This window comes from Camelus dromedarius, chromosome 5 (assembly GCF_036321535.1).
Source record: "Camelus dromedarius isolate mCamDro1 chromosome 5, mCamDro1.pat, whole genome shotgun sequence".
In the NCBI taxonomy this organism is placed as follows: Eukaryota; Metazoa; Chordata; class Mammalia; order Artiodactyla; family Camelidae; genus Camelus; species Camelus dromedarius.
The window spans coordinates 58,630,884-58,653,028 of NC_087440.1; the positions used below are offsets into that span (position 1 = coordinate 58,630,884).

A 22,145-nucleotide genomic window follows, 5' to 3' on the forward strand; every position below is an offset into this window, starting at 1 on the left:
TATTGCTATAAAGTTAGTCACACAAATATTTGGGTATCCCAGTGCATTTAAAAGTTATTTTTACACTATACTGTAGTCTATTATGGGTGAAATAGCATTATGTCTAAAAATAATACATATATCTTAATTTTTAAAATACTTTATTGCTAAAAAATGCTAATCATCATCTGAGCCTTCAGTAAGTCATAATCTTTTCGCTGGTAGAAAGTTTTGCCTCCAGGTTGATAGCTGCTAACTGATCAGGGTGGTGGTTGCTGAAGGTTGGGGTGGCTGTGTCAATGTGTTAAAATAAGACAACAATGAAGTTGCTACATCAGTTGAGTCTTCCTTTCATGAACCATTTCTGTGTAGCATGCAGTGCTGTTTGATAGCATTTTACCCACAGGACTTCTTTCAGAATTGGAATTGGTCCTCTCAAACCCTGCCACTGCTTTATCAGCTGCATTTATGTAATATCCTAAATCCTTTGCAGTCATTTCAGCAATCTTCACAGCATCTTCACCAGGAGTAGTTTCCATCTCAAGAAGACACTTCTTCACTCACCCATAAGACGTAACTCCTCACCCATTAAAGTTTTATCATGAGATTGCAGCAGTTCAGTTACATTTTCAGGATCCATTTCTAATTCTAATTCTCTTTCTCTTTCCATCATATCTGCACATACTTCCTTCACTGAAGTTTTAAACCCCGAAGAGTCATCCATGAAGGTTGTAATCAACTTCTTCCAAACTCCTGTTAACACTGATATTTTGACCTCTTTCCATGAATCATGAATGTTCTTAACAGCATCTAGAATGAAGAATCCTTTCCAAAAAGTTTTCAATTTCCTTTGTCCAGATCCCTCAGAATAATCACTAACTATGGCAGCTATTGCCTTACGGAATGTATTTCTTAAATAATAAGACTTGAAAGTCAAAACTACTCCTTGATTCAAGGGGTGCAGAGTAGATGTTACATTAGCAAGCATGAAAACAACATTTATCTCATTGTCCATCTCCATCAGAGCTCTGGGTGACCAGGTGCACTGTCAATGAGCAGTAGTATTTTAAAAGGAAGCCTTTTTTCTGAGCAGTGGGTTTCAACAGTGGGCTTAAAATATTCAGTAAACCATGCTGTGAACAGATGTGCTATCATCCAGGCTTTATTTTTCCATTTGTAGAGCACATGAAGAGTAAATTTGGCATAATTCTTAAGGGCCCTAGGATTTTCAAAATGGTAATTGAACATTGGCATCAACTAAAAGAGCCTCTAACAAGACAGTCAGCCTGTCCTTTAAAGCTCTAAAGCCAGACATTGACTTCTCCTCTCTAGCTATGAAAGTCCTAGTTGGCATCTTCTAATATAAGGCTGTTTTGTCTACATTGAAAATCTGTCGTTTAGTGTCGTCACCTTCATTAATGATCTAAGGTCTTCTGAATAACTTGCTGCAGCTTCTTGAAGCACCACCACTTGCTGCTTCACCTCGCACTTCTATGTTTTGGAGAAGGCTTCTTTCCTTAAACCTCATGAACCAACCTCTTTTAGCTTCAAGCTTTTCTTGTGCAGCTTCCTCACCTCTCTCAGCCATCACAGAATTGAAGAGAGTTAGGATCTTACTCTGGATTAGGCTTTGTCTTAAGGGAATGTTGTGGGTGGCTTGATCTTCTATCCAAATCACTGAATCTTTCTCCATATCAATAATAAGATTGTTTTGCTCCTTATCATTTTTGTGTTCACTGGAATAGCACTTTTAGTTTTCTTCAAGAACTTTTCCTTTGCATTCATAACTTGGCGAATTATTTGGAGCAAGAGGCCTAGCTTTCAGCCTGTCTCAGTTTTTGACATGCCTTCTTCACTAAGCTTAATCATTTCTAACTTTTGATTGAAAGTGAGAGGTGTGACTCTTTCTTTCACTTTAACACTCAGAGGCTGTTGTAAGATTATTAACTGGCCTAATTTTAAAACTGTCGCGTCTCACGGAATAGGGAGGCCCGAGCAGAGTGAGAGAGACAGGGGAATGGTTGGTTAGTGGAGTAGTCAGAACACACACAACATTTATTAAGTTTATCAGCTTATAATAGCACAATTTTTTCACCCCAAAATAATTACATTAGTAACGTCAGAGATCACTGATCGCAGATCACCATTGCAAATATAATAATAACAAAAAAGTTTGAAATATTCCGAGGATTACCAAATGTGATACAGAGCCACGAAATGAGCAAATGGTGTTGGGAAAATAGCACCACTAGACTTGCTTGATGCCTTCAATCAATAAAACATGCAATTAAGCAAAGTGCAATAAAACAAGGTTTGCCTATATATAAATATAAAATGGTTATTCTGTTTAGGACCTAATTTTCAAAACAAATCATTGTGACACCTAAACATTTTTATTATGCAAATATATTACATGAGTAATATATGGCTATAGTCTCGCTGGAAAAGATTCAAATTGTATTGAAGAATGTAGGATAAACATGAAAATCTGCTTTCACTCCAATCCCACCACCACTCCCTATCATAAAGTCATCCACTGTTAACAGCTTTGTGGGCTTGCTTTCAATCGTTTGTGTGTGTGTGCATATGTGTGTGCATTTACATATATAACAATACATACCCTTTTACATGTAGAATCAAGTTCTAAGTATTCTGTGAATTTTTCTGCCTTTAACAATATGTTTTGGACATATTTCTACTTCAGCACTTATAGGTCTATACTTCATCCTTTCAGTGGCTACATACTATTCAATAGTTATTTGACTACTGATGAAACATGTTTCCATTTTTATTTCTGTTTAAAATAATATTTCAGTGATCATCACTGCAGGTGCACCTTTATACAAGTATGGAAGGTTTTCTGCAGCATAGATTTGTAGAAGAATTGGCTAGTCAAAGGATATATGGATATGTGTTTTAATTTTGATAGATTTTGCCAGTACTCTTTACAAAGGTTGGACCATTTTACAAATTTCCAACAGTATATAATAGTACTTGTTTCTTATATGTCTTTACTAACACAAGGTGTTAGCAGTCTTTTTGTTTTCACTCTTACGGGCAAAAAAAGGATATTTTATTCTTTTATGTGCTTATATGGATTATTTATCGTTTCATGAATCACCTGTTATATCTTTTGACCATTTTCTGTTGGACTCTATCTTTTTCATATTGTTTATAAAAATCCTTATATGCATTCTAGATATTAATCCTTTATCTTTTATACACGTTCCAAGTGTTTTCTGTCACATTTATTTTAACTTATTTGTAGAAAAAAAAAGTATTTTTCATTTTAATTTGTAATTTACAAGTTAATTTTTAAGAGGTCAGATCTCTTTATCTTTTCCATTATGGATTCTGAATTTTACATCTCATTTCAGAAGGCTTATATAAATATTCTCCTTTATTTTCTTCTAATACTTATATAGGTTGTTTTAAAACTTTTAGCTTTTTAATTCCATCTAGTAATTGTTTTATATTGTGTAAGGTGGGATGATCAAATAATTTTTTTCTTAAAAAATGGATAGCTACTTGATCAAGCATCATCTTTTTAACTCTGTTTTGAAATATTATCTTTATCATTAAAATTAATTTCATATGTAAGGTGTCTATTTATAGATTCTTCTATTCTGTTCTGCAGTATTGGGCTTCTCATCCAGGAACATTAAGTCATTCCATTTACTCAAGTCCTCTCCCACATTTTTCTTTAAATAGGTCCTAAACATTTCTTGTTAAGTATAGTTCTGAGCATTTATATTTTACATTGTTATGAATGGGGTTGTGTCAGTCAAGTATGCTTTCAACAAAAGACACAGAAACCTAGACAAACAGAAAACAGAATAACTCAAATCATAAGAGGAGAGGCCAAGTCCCTGGCTGTTGTGACTGACTGTTCCATGAACAGCTCCATCATCCTGCTGCTGCCACTTCATAAGCTCTTTAGATCTGAAAGTTCAGTTCTTCACTTCTGGCAAGTTTTCTTCTCTTAATTCCTTGATCATTTCTTCTCTCCCATTCTCTGTTAAGCTCTCTCGAACTTCTTTTTGTTAAACATTGCACATTCTGAATTGATCCTCCATGTCTTTTAATTTTTTTCCCTCATATTTTATATTTCCATTTTTCAATTCTGTGTTCTGAAAGATTTCCTCAATATTGGCCTCCACAATGCTAATTTGACCTGCTGCCATATCCATTTGGTTTCTCAGAGCATTTATTGAATTTTTTTTCTATTTTATTGTTTTTATTTTGACTTTGAAGCATTTACCCTATTCTTTTCTACAGCAATCTATTTTACAGATGCTTTGTTCTCCTACAATTAAAAAAATTCTCTTCTGAACCATTTTGATTTTTCCTCGTGCCACTTCTAGAAAAATGTTCATTCATCCACAATTCTTACCGTATTTATTTAATTACCTGATAATTACCTAGTTATTCACATTGAATATCAAGTTTCTCAGGATCTTCTCTTTGAAATGGTTATCTCCTGCATATGTTTTGACTGCAGGTTATATTTCTGTTCATATTTGTCTGTCAATTCAGCTCCTTCTGATTTATGTCTCATAATTTCTAGTCTTCTGTCAGTGCCCTCTTCATTGTTACAAAATATTTTTAAATTATCTTTTGCCAGTTTTAAGGAATTTCAGTGGGAGGGGATGAACACACCCATTCTTAGCTCACAATTTAATCTACTCTCATAGATTTCCTAATGTGATACTGGTCACCATAGATACTACTATATAACTGAAAAAAGTTAATTCATCTTTCCTACATAGCCTACTTCTTTATCAAAATGATAAATACAGCAACCAAATTTTCAATGTTTTTAATAAATTTTTTAGGTCAAGGCTCACTCTTTATTTTCTTCATTCAACAATGTTATTCTAGAAGAAAGCAAAAAAAATTCAGAAGGATCAATGTTGTCCCAGGATTTGAAATTTGACGATGAAGTTATAAAAATGGATCCCAGGATCAAGCCCAGACCAAAACTTATTAGTTTGGATGACAAAACAATACTTTCCCTTACCAAGACTAGCATTTACAGTCATATTGTGGTGAGTATTAGGAAGAATAAAATTTGGTCAGAATCTATCACATGAAATCTAAAGATACTAAAGCACCTATCTAATGATGCCAGGCATCATGCCATCCATGCTGGGCATGCTTAAAAAAGTGTCTAGCCCTTTTCTTCTACAGATCAGTGTTGTCCAGTAGTATATGATATGAACTATATATATAATTTTTCATTTTCTATTAGGCACATTTTAAAATTTTTTTTAAAAAATAAAAGTTAAGATTAATTTTAATAATATAGTTAACTCAGTATATTCAAATATTATCATATCAACATGCAGTCAATATGAAGATTCACTAATCAGATGGTTTCATGCTAAATCTTTGAAATCTGGAGTATATTTTACACTTACAGCACATCTCAATTCAGACTAGCCACAGTTCAAGTGCTAAGGGCCACGTGTGGCTACTGGCTACCAGGTAGCTCTAGAGGTAGCTGTCTAATTTGCAAGGAACTTTACTCCTGAAAAACAAACTCTCTTCAGCTGATTAAGATGAAGACAGATAGGTTTCAAAACAGTTTCCAGGATTAAGCAACACAAACTATAAGAGCTTTATCTTTACAAAATTAATCAATAGAATTTGGGTGACTTACTGAAGCAACTTAACTTTACACTGAAGAAATTCTATTAAGATATTAAGCCTACTTCTGTATCTTGACTCCCAATCTGTCCATTTCAAATCTGCTACCATTCTATCCAAATTCTCTCTATCTCTGACCTAGACTATTTCCAGAGGTCTCCCTCCTCAATCACAACATTACACAACTCCAGGAGGCACCATGCACATTATGTACTGTTAATGTGCTCTTTGGACACCATTCACTGTATTACTGATGCAAGTGTGTGTGCGTTGGGCTGGAAGGAGGGAGGGTGCGTGCTTCCTAGAGCTATGCAACAGAGGTCCTGTCCTGCTTCCACTTTGAGCCCCCAACCCATTCTCCATGTTGAAGATAGAATAGTCATTTCAAAATGCAAATCTGATGTGACACTCTTTACCATTCCTACTTAAAATCCTCAAATGATTTTCCATTGTTTTAAAAATAAAACCAGAGTCCTTAATATGGCCTATAAGATTTTATATGATCCGGTCCCTGGCCTACCTTTCCGGACTCTTCTTGTAGTACCTTCCCTGTAGCTCTCTGTGTTCAGCCTCTTTCCTGTTTCTCTGTGTTCAGTTTCTTTTCTGTTTCTGTTTACCCTGTTTGCAGCCACACAGAGTCTCTGCACTTGCTACTGCTTCTGCATGGAATGCTCTCCCCTGACCCTGTTCTCCTTAGTTAACCCACATATATTTTAGATCTATACTTAAGCATTAAAGCCTTCTCTTACCTCTGAGTCTAGGTAAGATTCCTTTGTCATATGCCTGTATCCCTCCTAGACTGTAAATTCTACAGGGGCAGAGGCTATGGCTGTTCTTAGTCATGTATATCCCTAGCACTAGGGCAACTACATAAGGTAGTGCAGTGTGCATTGCACAAAAGGGCCACATCTAAGGGACAACTTTTATATAGAGAGTAAGATATTTACTACAATAATTTTCTGACAACTGTTGTTAAAATTTCTTATAAACAAAATCAACCTATTGTTACAATTTTCTAAAAGCTGGAAGTAAAGGAATCTTGAGGAAATGATGCTTTTTTTCTAATTTACTCATAAACACTATGTGACTAGCATCAACTTTGCCATTATCTAGCACAATGCCTAACACATGTGAGATACTCATTAGTTACAATATCTTTTCAAACAGCGAGTGGTTCTTACAGAAAAACTGGGTTGTTTGCTTGAACCTGCAGTAGTAGACAAATTGATATTTAATTGACAAATTGATAAGAATACTTGAGAAGGCAAGTTATTCTTGCATGACACTATCTTTCTATGTATGCACTGAAAGCTGAGATACAGATAAAAATTCAGAGATGATTTTTATCTTGAAAGTCAATTACATAGCTCCATTGTGGCAGTTCTAAATGCGTTGTTTATGATGACAGTTTTTTCTCAGGTGGTTATGTGAAACAGAAAGAGAATGCAAGAATAGCTTTTAAGATAGTAAGTGACATCACTAGTTTTAAGTCTGCTTCTGAAAATATTCAAAAATCATCTTTTTCAGGAAGTTTATGGGATTGCTTTGGTAAAACTGTTTTAGTACCATCCACCAAATCTTTAGGTCTAGGAGACTATCTTTACCTTAGAGAGGTCTTATTAGAGAAGGAACGCTTCATAACATGATGGCTTATCACTATCTTTATCATAAAAGTGCAGTGTAGTTATCATCGCAGGATCAATCTTCCAGCTGACAGCTTGAAGGAATTGTTTCTGAACTATAATGTCAAGATTTCTTTTGAGTAATAAGTTCTTGGTAATAAAGTCTCAGTAATGAAAAGTTTAATAAATGAATGTTCTGATTGGATTGAGCTTCCACAACATGTATACAACGTAAAGGAATTAAATTAAAAAAAAAAAAAACTTAAAAAAAATACCCCAGCACTGGAAGGTAGGTCTTTTTTATTATCTTTGGTTTGTAAGATAAAAACCAGAGAGGAGCGTAAGACTTAAGAATATCTTGGCCAGCTTGTGACCTCCACTGGACTATTAATTTGGTCAACACCCATAACATAAAGATGAAAGGCTTTTTCATCTTAAATTTGCCTATATTGCTTAAAAGCCAGCAAACTTTTACTAGATATTAGAAGAAGAATGTTTAGACATCACACCCTTTGTTTTCCTTTCTTTGTGCCATTGCTGTAAGAGAAATTCAAGGTACAGACCTCTTATTTTACTTTCAGTCTTCCCCACTAGATTGAGTTTTACAAGGACATCCATAAAAATAAATAAAATAATGTAAATTAAAAAAAACCCAGAGTGACATATAATTTTATATGTCCACAGTATAACAGGGTGTGAGACAGTGGTGGTGAGTGAAGGGGGTTGGAAGGTAGACACCTGATTTTATCATAATACCTGTTTGTTGGGAATACTGTGGTCAACTGTATTAATACAGTTGCTATTATAAACTATACCTTTTAAAATCAGATTATAAAATTAGACTATGCTTTTAAAATTAGATTTTTTTTCTCATTGGTTCTCTCAATGTTATTTAAATAACTAGGATTAGAATATAATCTGTCTTTTTTAAATGTATATTTTATTTTACTTCAGAGTCTGAATCTACATGGAAACAGCTTGAGTAAATTGAGAGATCTCTCCAAGTTAACAGGACTTCGAAAACTTAATATCAGCTTTAATGAATTTACTTGTCTAGATGATGTATACCACCTGGTAAGAACTGTCCTTTTGAAATTAAGTAAAATAAAATTATTAATTTAATGAATAAATTATTTTTGTAATTATGACCTCATATATATCATATTCAATATTACACAGCCCAAATTAGGAGCAAAACATACACTATTGTATGTTACTTTCCCTAAAATAGATCTTAGATTTAGATCCTGTTTACAAACCAAATATACACCTGCGGTCATATCTGTTTTCTATCTACTTTAAAATAAATGTAGAACTACTCCAGACTTGCTTTTAAAATGTCATTTATAAAATACCATTTCCAATTTCTTCTGCTCGTTTTCCCACTCTTTGTTTTTCTCCTTCTTGTGAGTCCTTATTTCCTCTTCACTTTCTAGCTTACCGCTTGACAGCTAATGTCGTCAGTCCTTCCCATCTGTTCATCATCTGTATGATTATTTCTTTCTCTTGGCCTTGTCCTTTCTACCTGAACATTACACACTTAGGTCTTTTTTGACTTGTGTTTGCCTTATAAATCACAGGACAAATGCAGTAATACACATGTACACATAGGTATGGCTCTTACCTGGCTTTTGTTTTCCTTGTTATATATAATACAACAAAAATAACTACATATGGGTTTCAGAACTCCAACCCAGCATCCCATTTCCACAGGCCCCAGGTCACTGACATACCTTTCCAGAATATATTATCATTCTCAGCTCTTGCTCATTCTCTACTCTACCTCTTTGCAAGCATGTCAAGGCCCTTGCAATGCTGCTTCTACCACTGGGGTGGGACTTGTTACTTTGCTTATTGGCTTTAGTATTAAACCCCTTTCTGTGTTTCTTTTGGTAAGCCAAAGTCCTTTTTTTTCCAAACTGAGGTAACATTGGCTTATAATATTATATAAATTTCATGTCTACAATATTATATTTTGACTTTTGTATACACTACAGTGTGCTCACTACTAAAGTTTAGTTTCCATCCATCACCACACAGTTGATCCCCTTTACCCATTTTGCCCTCCATCTACCCTACTTCCCCTCTGAAAACCACTACTCTGATCCTTGTATCTGTGTGTTTGTTTTTGTTTGGTTTGGTTTGTCCATTTATTTTGGATGTTTTATTCCACATACAAGTGATATTATACAGAATTTGTCTTTCTCTGTCTGACTTATTCCACTTAGCATAGTACCCTCCAAGTCTATCCATATTGTTACAAATGGCAAGATTTCATCTTTTTATGGCTGAGTATTCCATACACTGAGTAGTATGTGTGTGTGAACATTTGTTGCAGTGTTGCCAACAATTAGAAGCCACATAAATGTCCATAGTAAAATGTTTTAAACAATCCTAACAATTCACATATTAGAATACTAGAATAATGAAAAATCACTTGGAGAATATTTAATAATGTGTGACCATGTTAGAAGGATACAAAATTCTATATAATATAATCTATTTTATATAAGACAAATACATGAGCATATAATTTAAAAAACAATGTTTTCAGTGGTTCCTTCTGAGCAACAGAATTATATATGCTTTCTATTTTTCTTTTTATTTATTTACTACATTTTTCAGATCTCCAGAAAGAACATGTGTTACTTTAATGATTTTTTAAAATGTTATTAAAAACTGTACTTTTAAAAAAGGAAATTATAGAATGGAATAGGTTTAGTGTCTATCTCTGAAGAGGAACCCTTTTTAACCAGGCTGTGGGTTCAGTGGTATAAACCAGAAGCCTAATTCCTTGTCTGTTGGGGACAGATTATCATGCCAGTTTTTCTTTGCCTTTTCTTTCATGAAAACAAACATCAGCACTCCATGTATCAAGGGTGAAGTAGGAATTAAGAGAAAATGACTAGAATAACATACCTATAGCTCTTTAGGAGAATACGTACATTGATACTATTATTGCAGCATAACTACTGTCTAGGTTTTCTGTGAGGATTATCAGAAAGCATGTAAAGCACTAAGAGAATCAGAGAGATGATCTTTCTAGCATCACTTCCATTTGTATGTGTTGCAGTATAACCTTGAATATTTGGATGCAAGCCATAACCATGTGATAACCCTTGAGGGATTTAGAGGTCTTATGAAACTTAAGCACTTAGACTTGAGCTGGAATCAACTGAAAAAATCTGGTGATGAAATAAATACGTTATACAAACACACCACAAGCCTTCTCACTCTTGATATTCGACATAATCCATGGCAAAAGGTATGGCACAGACGTGTTTATTAAAAAGCAAACAATCATTTTTATTTCAAAGCCATTTCTCACTACTATTCAGTAGTAGCCAGAAACAGGCAAACTATTTTTGTTTAACTACAATTCCTTTGGGTATTTCATAAGTTGAATTTATTGTAGTGATCAAATGAAATTGAATGTTACTTTAAGAAAAGTCTATAATTTCATATCAGATTTTTTTGCAACCACTAATAGTTTGAGACTATTATGGCTTTACTAGTGTTAGATGTCATTGCCAGTTGCAAACCTGCAGAGAATTTTTATTGCTCAGTGCACTGAAACCCTACGGTAATGAGGCACAGGAATCAAGAGTAATAGAATACAGTGAGAGAAACACTATTAAAGGGGGACCTAATTTGTCACCTCCCCTTATAAACCTGAATTATAAAGTCTTATGTTCTGTTATAAAAGACAATTTGATTGAACACTATTTTTTTATCACAAAAATAGGTAGACAGACTCATGCTAAGAAATTTCAGTATTCAATGATTATATTTAAGACTATCTCCAAGTATTTAAAATAAGCCCCAAGTTTATGTCAAGAATCCTCCTTTCCCTACTTTCAAAATATATATAAGACTGTGTTCAACATTTTTAAAAGGGACTAGAGCATGATTGGTTCTATTAAACTGGCCATATTACTACGTTTATATTGTTGTATTTCTCCTTTTTCACTCAGTAAAATTGAAGGATTTTTTTCTTTTGCCAAATCAGGCTTCCTGAATGATCACAGTACAGCTATAGCCTTCTTGCCAAATTAAATGTCAAGGGCTAAAAATCTATATGGAATCCTGCTTGGAGCTGACTAGCTAAGTGCTGATCCAGATAAACAGGAGGCAGTGCAGTTGTTCTTTGAATACTTTTCACCACAGTCACTTTTTAACAGCTTACCACATTTCCTCCCTTCACCAGAGTAGCACCAGCCACCTTCAAAATAAAACAGATTAATTCTTGAATATAATTTAATTTTAACTCTTATGTAAGCCTCTTTTTAGACATATATGATGAAGTAGGAGATGCATAGATGGGAAGGGATGAAGAAGCACTTCTTTCCATGCCACAACATATGTAATATTTTGTAAAAATTAACTTTTGTTATTTTTCCCAAGCCAGCCACATTAAGGCTGAGTGTTATTGGCAGATTAAAGGCTCTTACTCATTTAGATGGAGTCCTCATTACTGAAGAAGAAGCAACAGCAGCTGTGAAATTTACTACTGGAACAAAGATCACTCAGGTTGGATTTTACTATTTACTATTTCTTGTTCTATTCAGAATATACAAATAGTAGTTCCTATACTCTTGTTTTGAGATTTTGTATTCTCCTTTTAGTGTGGTAATAAAAAAATCAATCCATAAGTCATATCACTTGAATTTTTTTTCTGTTTAAATGTATCCCATTTAAATACCAACTTGTTATATGGATTCTCATCCTTGCACACTACTCCAAAAATACCGGCAGAGTAACTGCTTTTTTCCTAGTCAACCTGAACTCACCAGAGTCCTTTCTAGAGCCTACATGAAAATAAGCAATTTTCCATGGATAAGGTAAGCTTAGAGGCCTTGAGAAAGCATTTGGTGAATTGTTTACCTAATGATGATATTATATGTGTCTGGCTGAAAAAAAAAACCAAAACCTGTTAACTTGAGGGAGGGTAAATTATCTAGATTAAGAATGCTACTTTAGCCAAAGTAGCTTCAACATCCTAAAAAATCTCCACTCTAGTTATCTACCTATTTACTTTTTGTGGAGTATTTAAATATTAATTCTTTAAACAATGTAATATTTAATTTTGGATCTATTCAAAATGAAGAAAAGAAAATTTTTATTGGTCAAAATAGAATTAACTCCTGAAGGAGAGGTGGGGATTTACCATACCAGAAATCAGAACTTACTAAGATTCTGTAAAACAATACAGAATTGGCAGAGTTAAACAAATAGACCAATAGAACATAATATAAAGACCCACAATACATGGTAGCTCAATAAATAGCAGAGCTGTCTGCACAAATCAGGAGGCTAGTCAATAAAAGGCCCTGGAACAAGTGCACTGAGGACTTCCTTACAAAAGGCAAAACCAAAAATGTTTTTAGAAGAAAAGATCAGAGATTATCATTTGACCTTGAATTAGGGAAGAATTTATTATGCAAGAAACAAAGAACATAAATTATAAAATACTAGATTTGTCTCTGTTAAAATTAATACATCTATTCCTCAAAGGGCATGCCATAAAGAAAGTGAAATGACAAGCTACATACTGGGAAAAGAAATCTGCAACATATCTAACTAACAAAAATATTTTTTATATATTCAGAGTATATTAGGAAAAAGACAGTCAATCAAACAGAAAAATGAGCAAAAGATTTAAACAGACACTTCACTGGAGAGGAAATCGGAACAGCCAAACAACTTAGGAAAATATGTCCACCACATTAGTATTCAAGAAAATAAACATTAAACTGCAATGATCTACCAATTTACAGCCACCAATCGGAAAAATATATTTTTTTAAATAATCAAGTTTTATCAAAAATTTGAAGTAAACGTTACAAGTGGTACAACCATTTTGGAAAACAAATTGTCATTATCTAATAAAGCTGATTATGTACATGCCATAAACCCAGAAAGTTATATACTCTAAAGAAACTTTTGGATGTGTGCACCAGGAGTCATATAAAAGAATATTCACAACAGCAATGTTTATAATAGCAAAAAAAACTGAAATCAGCCCCAATGTTCATTAAGAGGAGAACTGATAAGGAAATGCTATATAGCAATGACATATGAATGAACTACCGCTACAGGTAGCAGCATAGATGAATCTTATGAATATAGTTGAGCAAAAAACACAACTCACAGAAGTATACATGCATATTATTCAGTTTACATAAAGTCCAAATATGTGCAAGACTAAATAATATCTTATATATGGATACAAACATAAATATATAGAGCAGCCAGTAAATGGTAGATAAAAAATTTGAGATCATTTGATTGCTTCTTAGGGATTGATTGATTCACTTGAGACAAGTGATAGCTTCCGAGGAAAAGAGGAAAAAGATTAGGATGGGGCACACAGGGAGCTTTTGGTGTAGTAGGAATATTCTAGCTCTTAAACTGGTTTTATGGGTGGATTATATGGTGTTTGTATTACAATAATCCTTTCAGTTTTACAAATATTATTTTGTAATCTGCTTAAAAATTAGTGAAATGTATGAAGTATATCTAGATACTGAAAACATTTTAAGGCAAAGAAAATGTCATTTTAAAAACTTATTCATTGGACCACTCATCTAGGAAACAATACTTTTAACTATATATATATAATTCCTCTTATGCTATTTCCTTAATTTATCATGTGTTTTTTATTTTATTAGTTATCTCTTTTACGGCATTCTAGTAGTAAAGAGGAGAGACCACGGATACTTAGTGTATGGCCTTCTGCCAAAATTCTGACACAGATTTCAAAGTTAGGACCACATTCACATCTGAGTGGAAACTGGTTCTTAAAGGTAAAGGTTAATTCTATTAAATCTAATATAAAAGCTTAATTTTAATTGATTTTCTGTCAGCTTTTGTCTGTGTATCATAAAGAGGGCACAAATAGGTCATGGGCAGAAAATTGGAAGAGCTAAATTAAAATTAAAAGGGAAGTCAGGTTGTGAGTAGTTATGTCACAAGGGCTAGGCCTCAACAGTGGTCACCACAGAGTTGGAAATTTAGGATAAAGGTACACTACAAATCCAAAGGATACGTTCTGATGATATGTCAAAATAAGCAAGGAAACTTTAAAGCTCAGAGCCAGGGATCAAGTCAAAAGTTTGGGTGGCAAGGTGAAAGGAGCCAGGAATCCTGGCAAAGGAGTAGAGGCACTGGTCAGAATTCAGCCAAGAATAAGGGAAAGGTAATAGAGCACCAGCAGCTCCTTGCTTCATAAGCACCCTTACACCTCCTGCCAGGTATCAAAACCGCGTTAAGAGAATCTGCTCCCTGAAAATGGAAGATATTAGTGGCGTTATTCTTATTACAGAATAGACATAGATATTTAGCTGTGATGCAGGCCCAGTAGCAGACCTGGCTGGCTCCACAGGGACTTCTGGAATTAGAATGACCTTTTAAATCTGTCCCAGGTTGGGCTAAGATGGCCAGGCCTTTCTTTCCCTCTGTCATTGGACATGGGCCAATCTGGGAAGGAGCATGACCTTGAGCAAGGCAGCTCTCTGCAGCTGATGCTGTCCCTGAAGGAACTGACAGTGGAAGGCTTTCTGCCAACAGCACTCCCAGCAGCTGGGACAAGTCCCTCACTGCTGGGAATCTGATTGGCACAGATCAGTGTCTGTAACACCATATAAGTCCCTCTTTGGATTTTAATCTTGTCAAATCTTACTTTCCTGTAAACTAAGAGCTTCACAGTATCTTTAGTTCCTAAAGGAATTTTTTGATGTTACTTACCACATATGAATTATTTCATTAGCCTTTTTATCTTATAACATTTAATATACTGATGTGATTTAAGAAGTAACAAATAATGTGAATTATTCTATAGATAACTGCCTTAAATTTAGATGGGCAACATCTCTTTGAAATCACAAATTTAGAGAAATTGGAAAATTTGAAATGGGCATCATTCAGCAACAATAATCTCACTAAAATGGAAGGCTTGGAATCCTGTGTTAACTTGGAAGAGCTCACATTAGATGGAAACTGCATCTCAAAAATAGAAGGTAAGGTATTCGAGAATTTGAAAGTCTTAAAATATGAATATCTAATTTAACAAGAGCAAAAAATGAATAACACTTAGGATGGCATTTCTGAAGAGGAAGATCTCCAGAGAAGTTTCAAGAAGGTTTGGAGTATTCTAAACACCTATTAGTGGGATCTGTGACTGGCTGCTATATAGAATGAGCCAAACTAGCTGACTCTCACCTCCTCTGCCTTCCCTCTCCTCTCTGTACCAGTGTTACCATCTGTTACCAAACCTAGCACATTACAAACTAGGCAGAAATCAGAATGAATGAGGTGTGCTTTTGAAAAAGATAAAGCAGCCCAGTTCATTTTTCAGAATGTAGAATTAAGGTTACATTTGAGGACTTTTAACAAAATGAACATTTTATTCTCTAGAAGTTGACAATCAAATGTACTATATAACTACTAGATAGCCTTTTTTTTTTTTTGGATGCACATACAAGTATAATTAAGCAGCTTTACTAATGTCTGGGTAAGTGCGCGCACACACACACACACACATGCATACTCATCTAGGTATAGAATATTTTGGTAACAGGGTTGTCCTTGTTAAGGAGAGAAGGTTAGAATTCAAAATTGTGCCTGGGAAAGAGACTTAATTTATACTTTATTCACTTTTGAATTGTTTTATTATTAGCATGTGTGTGTACTACCTTTTTCATAAATAGAAAACTTTATTTAAAAAATTACATATGCAAAAGCAAGTATTCAACATCTTTTAAGAAACAGCATGTATAACATTTGTTATACTTTATTTTAATGGCTGTTAACAACAGTTTCTAAAACTTGCTTGGTCATAAGAATCACTTAGGATGTTTATTGAATATATAGATTCATGGGCCTCTCCTCTGTAGATTTCAGCTGAGTAAACCTGGGGGTAGCTCAGGCATCTGTGTTTAGAACCTCATCACTCTCATCACTAGTCTTCCATTCTCATACAACAGGGTATTAGTTTTGTGTTGTGTATGCAATTGGGTACCCTATTTCCTTTTTATTCCCCCCTATAAGACCATTGAAAAGAAGAATTCTTCAACTTATATCTTCTCTATACCACTTTTCAAAGATAGCTATCCCACTAAACTTTAACAGATACTTCTTTTTTTCCAGACATAGGTATATTTAATATCTATTTAAGGATTTTTGCTTTGATGGTACATCTAAACTGCCCTAGATCTATTTACTTTCAGCATTGCATAGTCCCATAATAGTGGCTGGTGTGGAAGGGGAGCATGGATAAAATTTATGGAGGACCAATTATTTATTTGCCAAAAGTTATCATTGATACTTTTCAAATGTCATTCCATTTAATTCCATAACCCCTTAGATTTCAGTATAACTGTTTCATGGATGAGGAAAATGAGGCTCAGAGGTTACATAATTTTATATAATTTACCTATAGTCCCAGATCTAGTAGTGGTACATTTGAAACCCACTCCAACTCCAAAATTCTTTCAACTGCACCATCCTACCTACAGTTATAAAATGTCTATGGTATATAACATATATAAGGGTTAGATCGTGGTGAAAGGTCACGTTTTCTAAAGTTCTGTCTTAGAGTACGTTTAAACATACAAAGGTAGAATTAGCCAAAATGTTTCTTTTTAATACAAATGATGCTACAGTAAGGAATACTTTTCCAGAATGTTTCGTTCTAGTTTGTTACCCTTAATGTCTTAAAATGGGGGCTGGTGATTATTTTGAGCTTTGTGTAGAGCTTTGTGTTGCTGTGATGGTGACAATCTTAATTATATCGTTCAAAGGTTATTTGAATGCTTAATTCAGTATTTCCTACTGAATTAACCTTCCCTTATCACCTAAGAAGAACAAGTCTTCTTATAAATCCAAAATTGGAATTTAATATATTAGCTGGGACTTAATAAACATTATATTCTTCTTAAACAAAAGGAAAAACAATGATGATTAATACTATAAATTCCACAAAGCCACTTGAATTTAGAAAAAGAACAACAGTAAAAGGACCAGCCAGTTATTTTTTAATTAACCTTTCAGTGCTATCTAAATGTTTTCTTTAATTTGCTTATTTCTCTAGGCATTTCCAAGCTGACTAAATTAACCCGCCTCAGCATAAACAATAATCTTCTCACTGGTATGGAAAAGCATACCTTTGATAACATGCTTCATCTTCATTCCCTTTCTCTTGAAAACAACAGAATCACTTCTTTGAGTGGTTTACAAAAAGCTTTTACTCTGGTTGAATTATACATAAGCAATAACTATATTGCGCTCAATCAGGAGATCTACAATTTAAAGGTGACTATCTGGGGTACTAATGTTTTTATTTTTCTAAATATTTTTTGTTTCCTTATACTATGAAAGTAATGCATCTTCATTATACATAATTTGAAAAATACAGAAAAGTGTAAAGAAGAAAATGAAAATCAAGACTAACAAGGTTTATTAAAATATATTTGCATTCAGTTTATGTATACAAGCAAACATACGTATGTGAAACCATAATGTGCCCAACTTGATAACCATCTGGGGTAAATTTTTTTAGTCCTCCAATAAAATAACCCAAGTCCCATCCCTTCTAACTCCTGCCTTCCTCAGTATTTCCAAGGATTCCCCAACCTGATTGAGAAGTAAGATTCTTTAACGTTTCACGTTCTGAGAGAAATTCTTGATTATCTTTCACTTACGTACTGGTTCTTAACTGGTGGTTTCAGCTCTTTCTGGTCAACCTGGCCCAGCTTTGCTTTCTTTGATTATCCCTAAGAAGTCACGAATTCAAGGCTGCTGTACAGCAAGGCTTTACTGAAGGTTTGAATAAAATAGAAGTTTACTACAGCACAGAATAAAGAATTTTCTTCAAATGTAATGTAGGACTTCACTGTTTCTAAAGTTCAGTGGCTGTTTCCTACCACTGGGACTCTCACAATGGCCTCTTTTCTTTTGCTGATACATATTGCTAGGACATTATCTCCCTACCAAAAAATTATGTCCATTTCCTGTCCTTTCTTACATGTAGCCTTATCCTCACTGCACTCCCCAATATAACGACTTCTAGAGCTTCAGAGTCAACCTAATCAACAATAGCAAGAAAATAAACCATTTTACATTATAGACACAGAGTAGTTTTACTCCCTCTTGTCTTAACCTCTCCCATCCATACCTACTCAGGGCCCTTCCTTCATAACAAATGCACATCAAAATATCTTGTCTACTAAGGAAGCATATTTTCCCTTAAGATGAATTCTGCTCTTCTCTTACAAGGCAGACGCACTTCAGCTTTATCCTTCATCAGAAGGCTATGTTTTTCATCGTTTCATTTCACTGTTATATCTGTATACATATATACTATTTAATATGTACATACACACAATGAAATAGGCCACTATTCCATAAACAAAGCATATTGTTTAAACTTTGCTAAGTTCTCTACAAGTCTTTATCAGTGGTAATACATTTAGTACCAGCATCTGAAAATGGATTCTAATCATATAATGTAGACCACTGAAATATTGCACAAAATTAGATCTTAATGGTCTGAAAGGGTAACCCTGGCACTAAAAAGTACACTTAAAAGCACTCAAATCACTATGAAGTGATAGAGTAATTTAAATATTAAAATTCAAGGATGATTAAACTCTTAAGGGGAAAAAAACTTGTTAGAGTGATGTATATCTCACCTTAAATGTATTTTTATTACCTAGGGTTTAAGTAACCTGGTCATTCTAGACATGAATGGAAACATTATTGTATGGAATCAAGAAAACTACCGGTTGTTTGTAATATTTCATCTTCCAGAACTGAAGGCCTTGGATGGAATCTCAATTGTAAGTCATTTTAGGACTCATGACATTTGATCCAAGCTTCATATTAACATATTCATAGCCATAATCATTTTGAATGTTGCTTTATCACTAGTATGTTACCCAAACTTACTATGCTTATTAAAATCTAGTTCTTCAAAGCACATTTTAGCTTTGGGTTTTAAAATTTTCTCCTCCGGCCAATTTTTAATTGTCTAAGTTGAGGTGACAGGGGAGAGAAGATTCTGCCTACATTTGCACCTACTGAATTCAATGCCTAACAAATAAAGAGCACAGTTTTATGGGACAGGATAGGAAAAACTGCTCTGGAGCCTTACCATCCTCTTGGGCCTAGAAACAGCTTCCTATTCCTGAAAAAATATAGTTGTTAATATTTAAGAAAAATACATTTGAACCAACAATTGGTATGTCAACATAACTAGTAAACTATACTAGTAAAAAAAATAACATTTTATACTGTGTGAAAAATAACACAGAACATAGGTCTGAGTGTGCAAGCAATATTTGGAAACTTGGATTCTATAACAGGCAGGTTCATAAAGGGCTCTTGATTCCATGTAACAGGTTAAGTGCATGACAAATGCGTGCATAATAAAAAGGTTCCCTGTGTATCATTGCCTAGTCCCTGTCAGACAATACAACTCATCAAATTTCTAGAAAATTGAGAGATAGTTCATGATTATGTGGAATTTTGAGGTGCTCTGAGAAAATGACTAATTCTAGCCCTGCTTCTTCAGGGCCCTCTTCAGAATGAAGAATCAAAAATTCTCCCCCCAACATGAACTGTTTACTTCATGAATCTTGTATACTGGGTTTTATTTAGGTGTTGGCTTTCACTGAGGGATGTTTTAAAAATAGTCTTATGAAACTAGAACTGCATTTGCTCTAAGGATGTTGTTGAGGATCTCACCCTTCCTGTTTCTCTGTGCCCTCATTTGAAGGCCCACGTGAGAAAGTGCTCTTAGAAGTAATTGTAGGAAAACATTTTTCCCCTAAGGAAAAGTTACGCTCTCCTTATTGACAATGAGTAGAATTTAAGTATTTTCCTTTTAACTTTGACTGCCTAAAGGCTCAGGGCTAAATTTATGGTTCAATATCAGAAACCCTGCAGGACTTTTCATCTATCTGTCCCTAACCCGTTTTGATCTATATAACTTATATCATTCTTGGTCTTGATCTTCACTATTTATTATTTGCATTTTCCTATTTGATTATATGTGCTTCCTGTAAGCTGCCACAAATTCTTGGTAGAATGAGGTAGAATATAAATGTATGAATTAATAATGGGACATGAATTAGACTGAATAGTTTAGACTTTAATTGAGAGGTAATGGGAAGGCACTGAAGATTTTTAAGTAGGGGGATAATAAATTCAAAACTATACATTAGGAAATTTAACATCAGTGTTTACAGTGATGAAAGATGAAAGACCAATAGGAGACTATTAAGATAGTCTACATGTGCGGTAATGAGAAACTGAAATGAATGACAGGGAAGTGACTTTAAAAATGGAGAGCTGAAAAGTATGAGAAATACTAGGAAAAACTGACAGAGCTTGGCAACCGATTAAATTTGAAGGACAAGGAAAGGGAAGAATAAACGATGTCTACAAGGCTTGAGTCTATGTGAGAAGAGATATCATAACATAAATATGATTACAGGAAGAAAAGCAGTTTCAGGAATAAGATGATTAGTGTTGGACACACTAAATTTTATATGATAGTGGATCATCTGACTGGAGATGGCAAGCAGGCAGTTGAAAACACAGGCCTAAATTTAGATATAGACTTTTAATTTACATTTGTTTAGATTTAGAAGTTATTTGTAGAAAGCTGATAGTTAAAACCAAAAACATATGTAAGATTGTCTAAGGAAAGAGAGTAGAGAAAATAAACAAACCTAAGTGAGGCTTTCATACTTCCATTTAGGAAATGAAAAGAAGACACAAGAAGTAGATGCAGGGGGAGGTAGAAGAGCAGTATAATCCTAGAGTGTTTGAGATGTAATTGGACATTGGGCTTTAGAAATGACATGGTCCAAATCCGTTATTTTATGGATGAGCACAAAGAACTGATTTAAATGACTTATTCCAAGTGTCATGACTCTTGAATGGTAAAGCGTGGACAGCTGAGCCTCACTCTGTGCCCAGGGCTCCATGGATAGATAGATAGTCACTGCCTTCTTTGGAGTGGGAGTGAAAACTAAAGGAGGACATACACTGTGGAGAACCAAGGAGCAGTCTTGGTAATTGTATTTTCATTTTTTCCCCTCTTTCCACAAACTTCTGTTTTTTAAACATTATTTTTACAGAAAAAGTACAGAAAAAGGTCGCCAATCCCTGATTTAGAAGGCCATTAATCAAATGTTATTTTTATGATTATGAAAAATGCAAAAGCAATGGTATGCCTAAAGCTGTATTAATATATTGTTTAAACTTATTTTGAGATTGTATCATCATTAAAGGTACAACCAGAAAAACATAACTAGTAGGAGATACATGTATTGTGTGTGTGTGTGTGTGTGTATCTATATTTGTACCTGTATATGTATATTAAGAGATTTATTAAAGGAATGCTTAACAGTTGTGAAGGCTGCCTAAGTTTCAGATCCAATGGGCAGGCTAGAACTCACAGTCACGGACCAAAACTGCTGTCAGTATGTGGATTTCTTGTCTTTCAGGAAAGTCTCAGCTCTACTTTTAAGGTCTTTCAGTTACTTGAATTAAGCCCACTCAGTTTATCCAAGATGATCTGCCTATTGAAAGTCATGAATTAGGAGCTTTAGTTGTATCTGCAAAATACCTTCACAGCAACACCTACATTAATGTTTGATAGAATAACTGGAGACTGTAGTTTCACTTACTTTCCATCTCTGTTGTTTGGTTGGTGCATACACCTTTAGGATTGTTATGTCTTCTTGGTAGATTGACCCTTTCATCAGTATGTAATATCCTCTCCATCCCTGGTAATTTCCTTTGTGTTGAAGTCTATTTTATCAGATATTAATATAGCCACTCCTGCTTTCTTTTGACTGTTTGTGTGGTATACCTTTTGACATCCGT

At 34.2% G+C, this 22,145-nt stretch overlaps 2 protein-coding genes across 6 annotated transcripts in view; one reads left to right on the forward strand and one right to left on the reverse strand.

The window, feature by feature from the left end:
- Positions 1-22,145, reverse strand: part of RTN1 (reticulon 1) — a 349,573-nt gene that overhangs the window by 271,231 nt on the left and 56,197 nt on the right. The window lies entirely within an intron of this gene.
- LRRC9 (leucine rich repeat containing 9) overlaps positions 1-22,145 on the forward strand; it is an 82,801-nt gene that overhangs the window by 29,612 nt on the left and 31,044 nt on the right. For 2 of the 3 annotated variants that reach the window (XM_064485994.1, XM_064485995.1), the window contains exons 16-22: positions 8,205-8,324; positions 10,324-10,515; positions 11,655-11,780; positions 13,922-14,056; positions 15,091-15,268; positions 17,341-17,561; positions 18,965-19,087. In XM_064485994.1, coding sequence (XP_064342064.1) covers positions 8,205-8,324; positions 10,324-10,515; positions 11,655-11,780; positions 13,922-14,056; positions 15,091-15,268; positions 17,341-17,561; positions 18,965-19,087 — 1,095 coding nt within the window. Of the gene's footprint in view, positions 1-4,814; positions 5,028-8,204; positions 8,325-10,323; positions 10,516-11,654; positions 11,781-13,921; positions 14,057-15,090; positions 15,269-17,340; positions 17,562-18,964; positions 19,088-22,145 lie in introns of all 3 variants that reach the window. The other variant, XM_031453805.2, reaches the window with a different exon arrangement.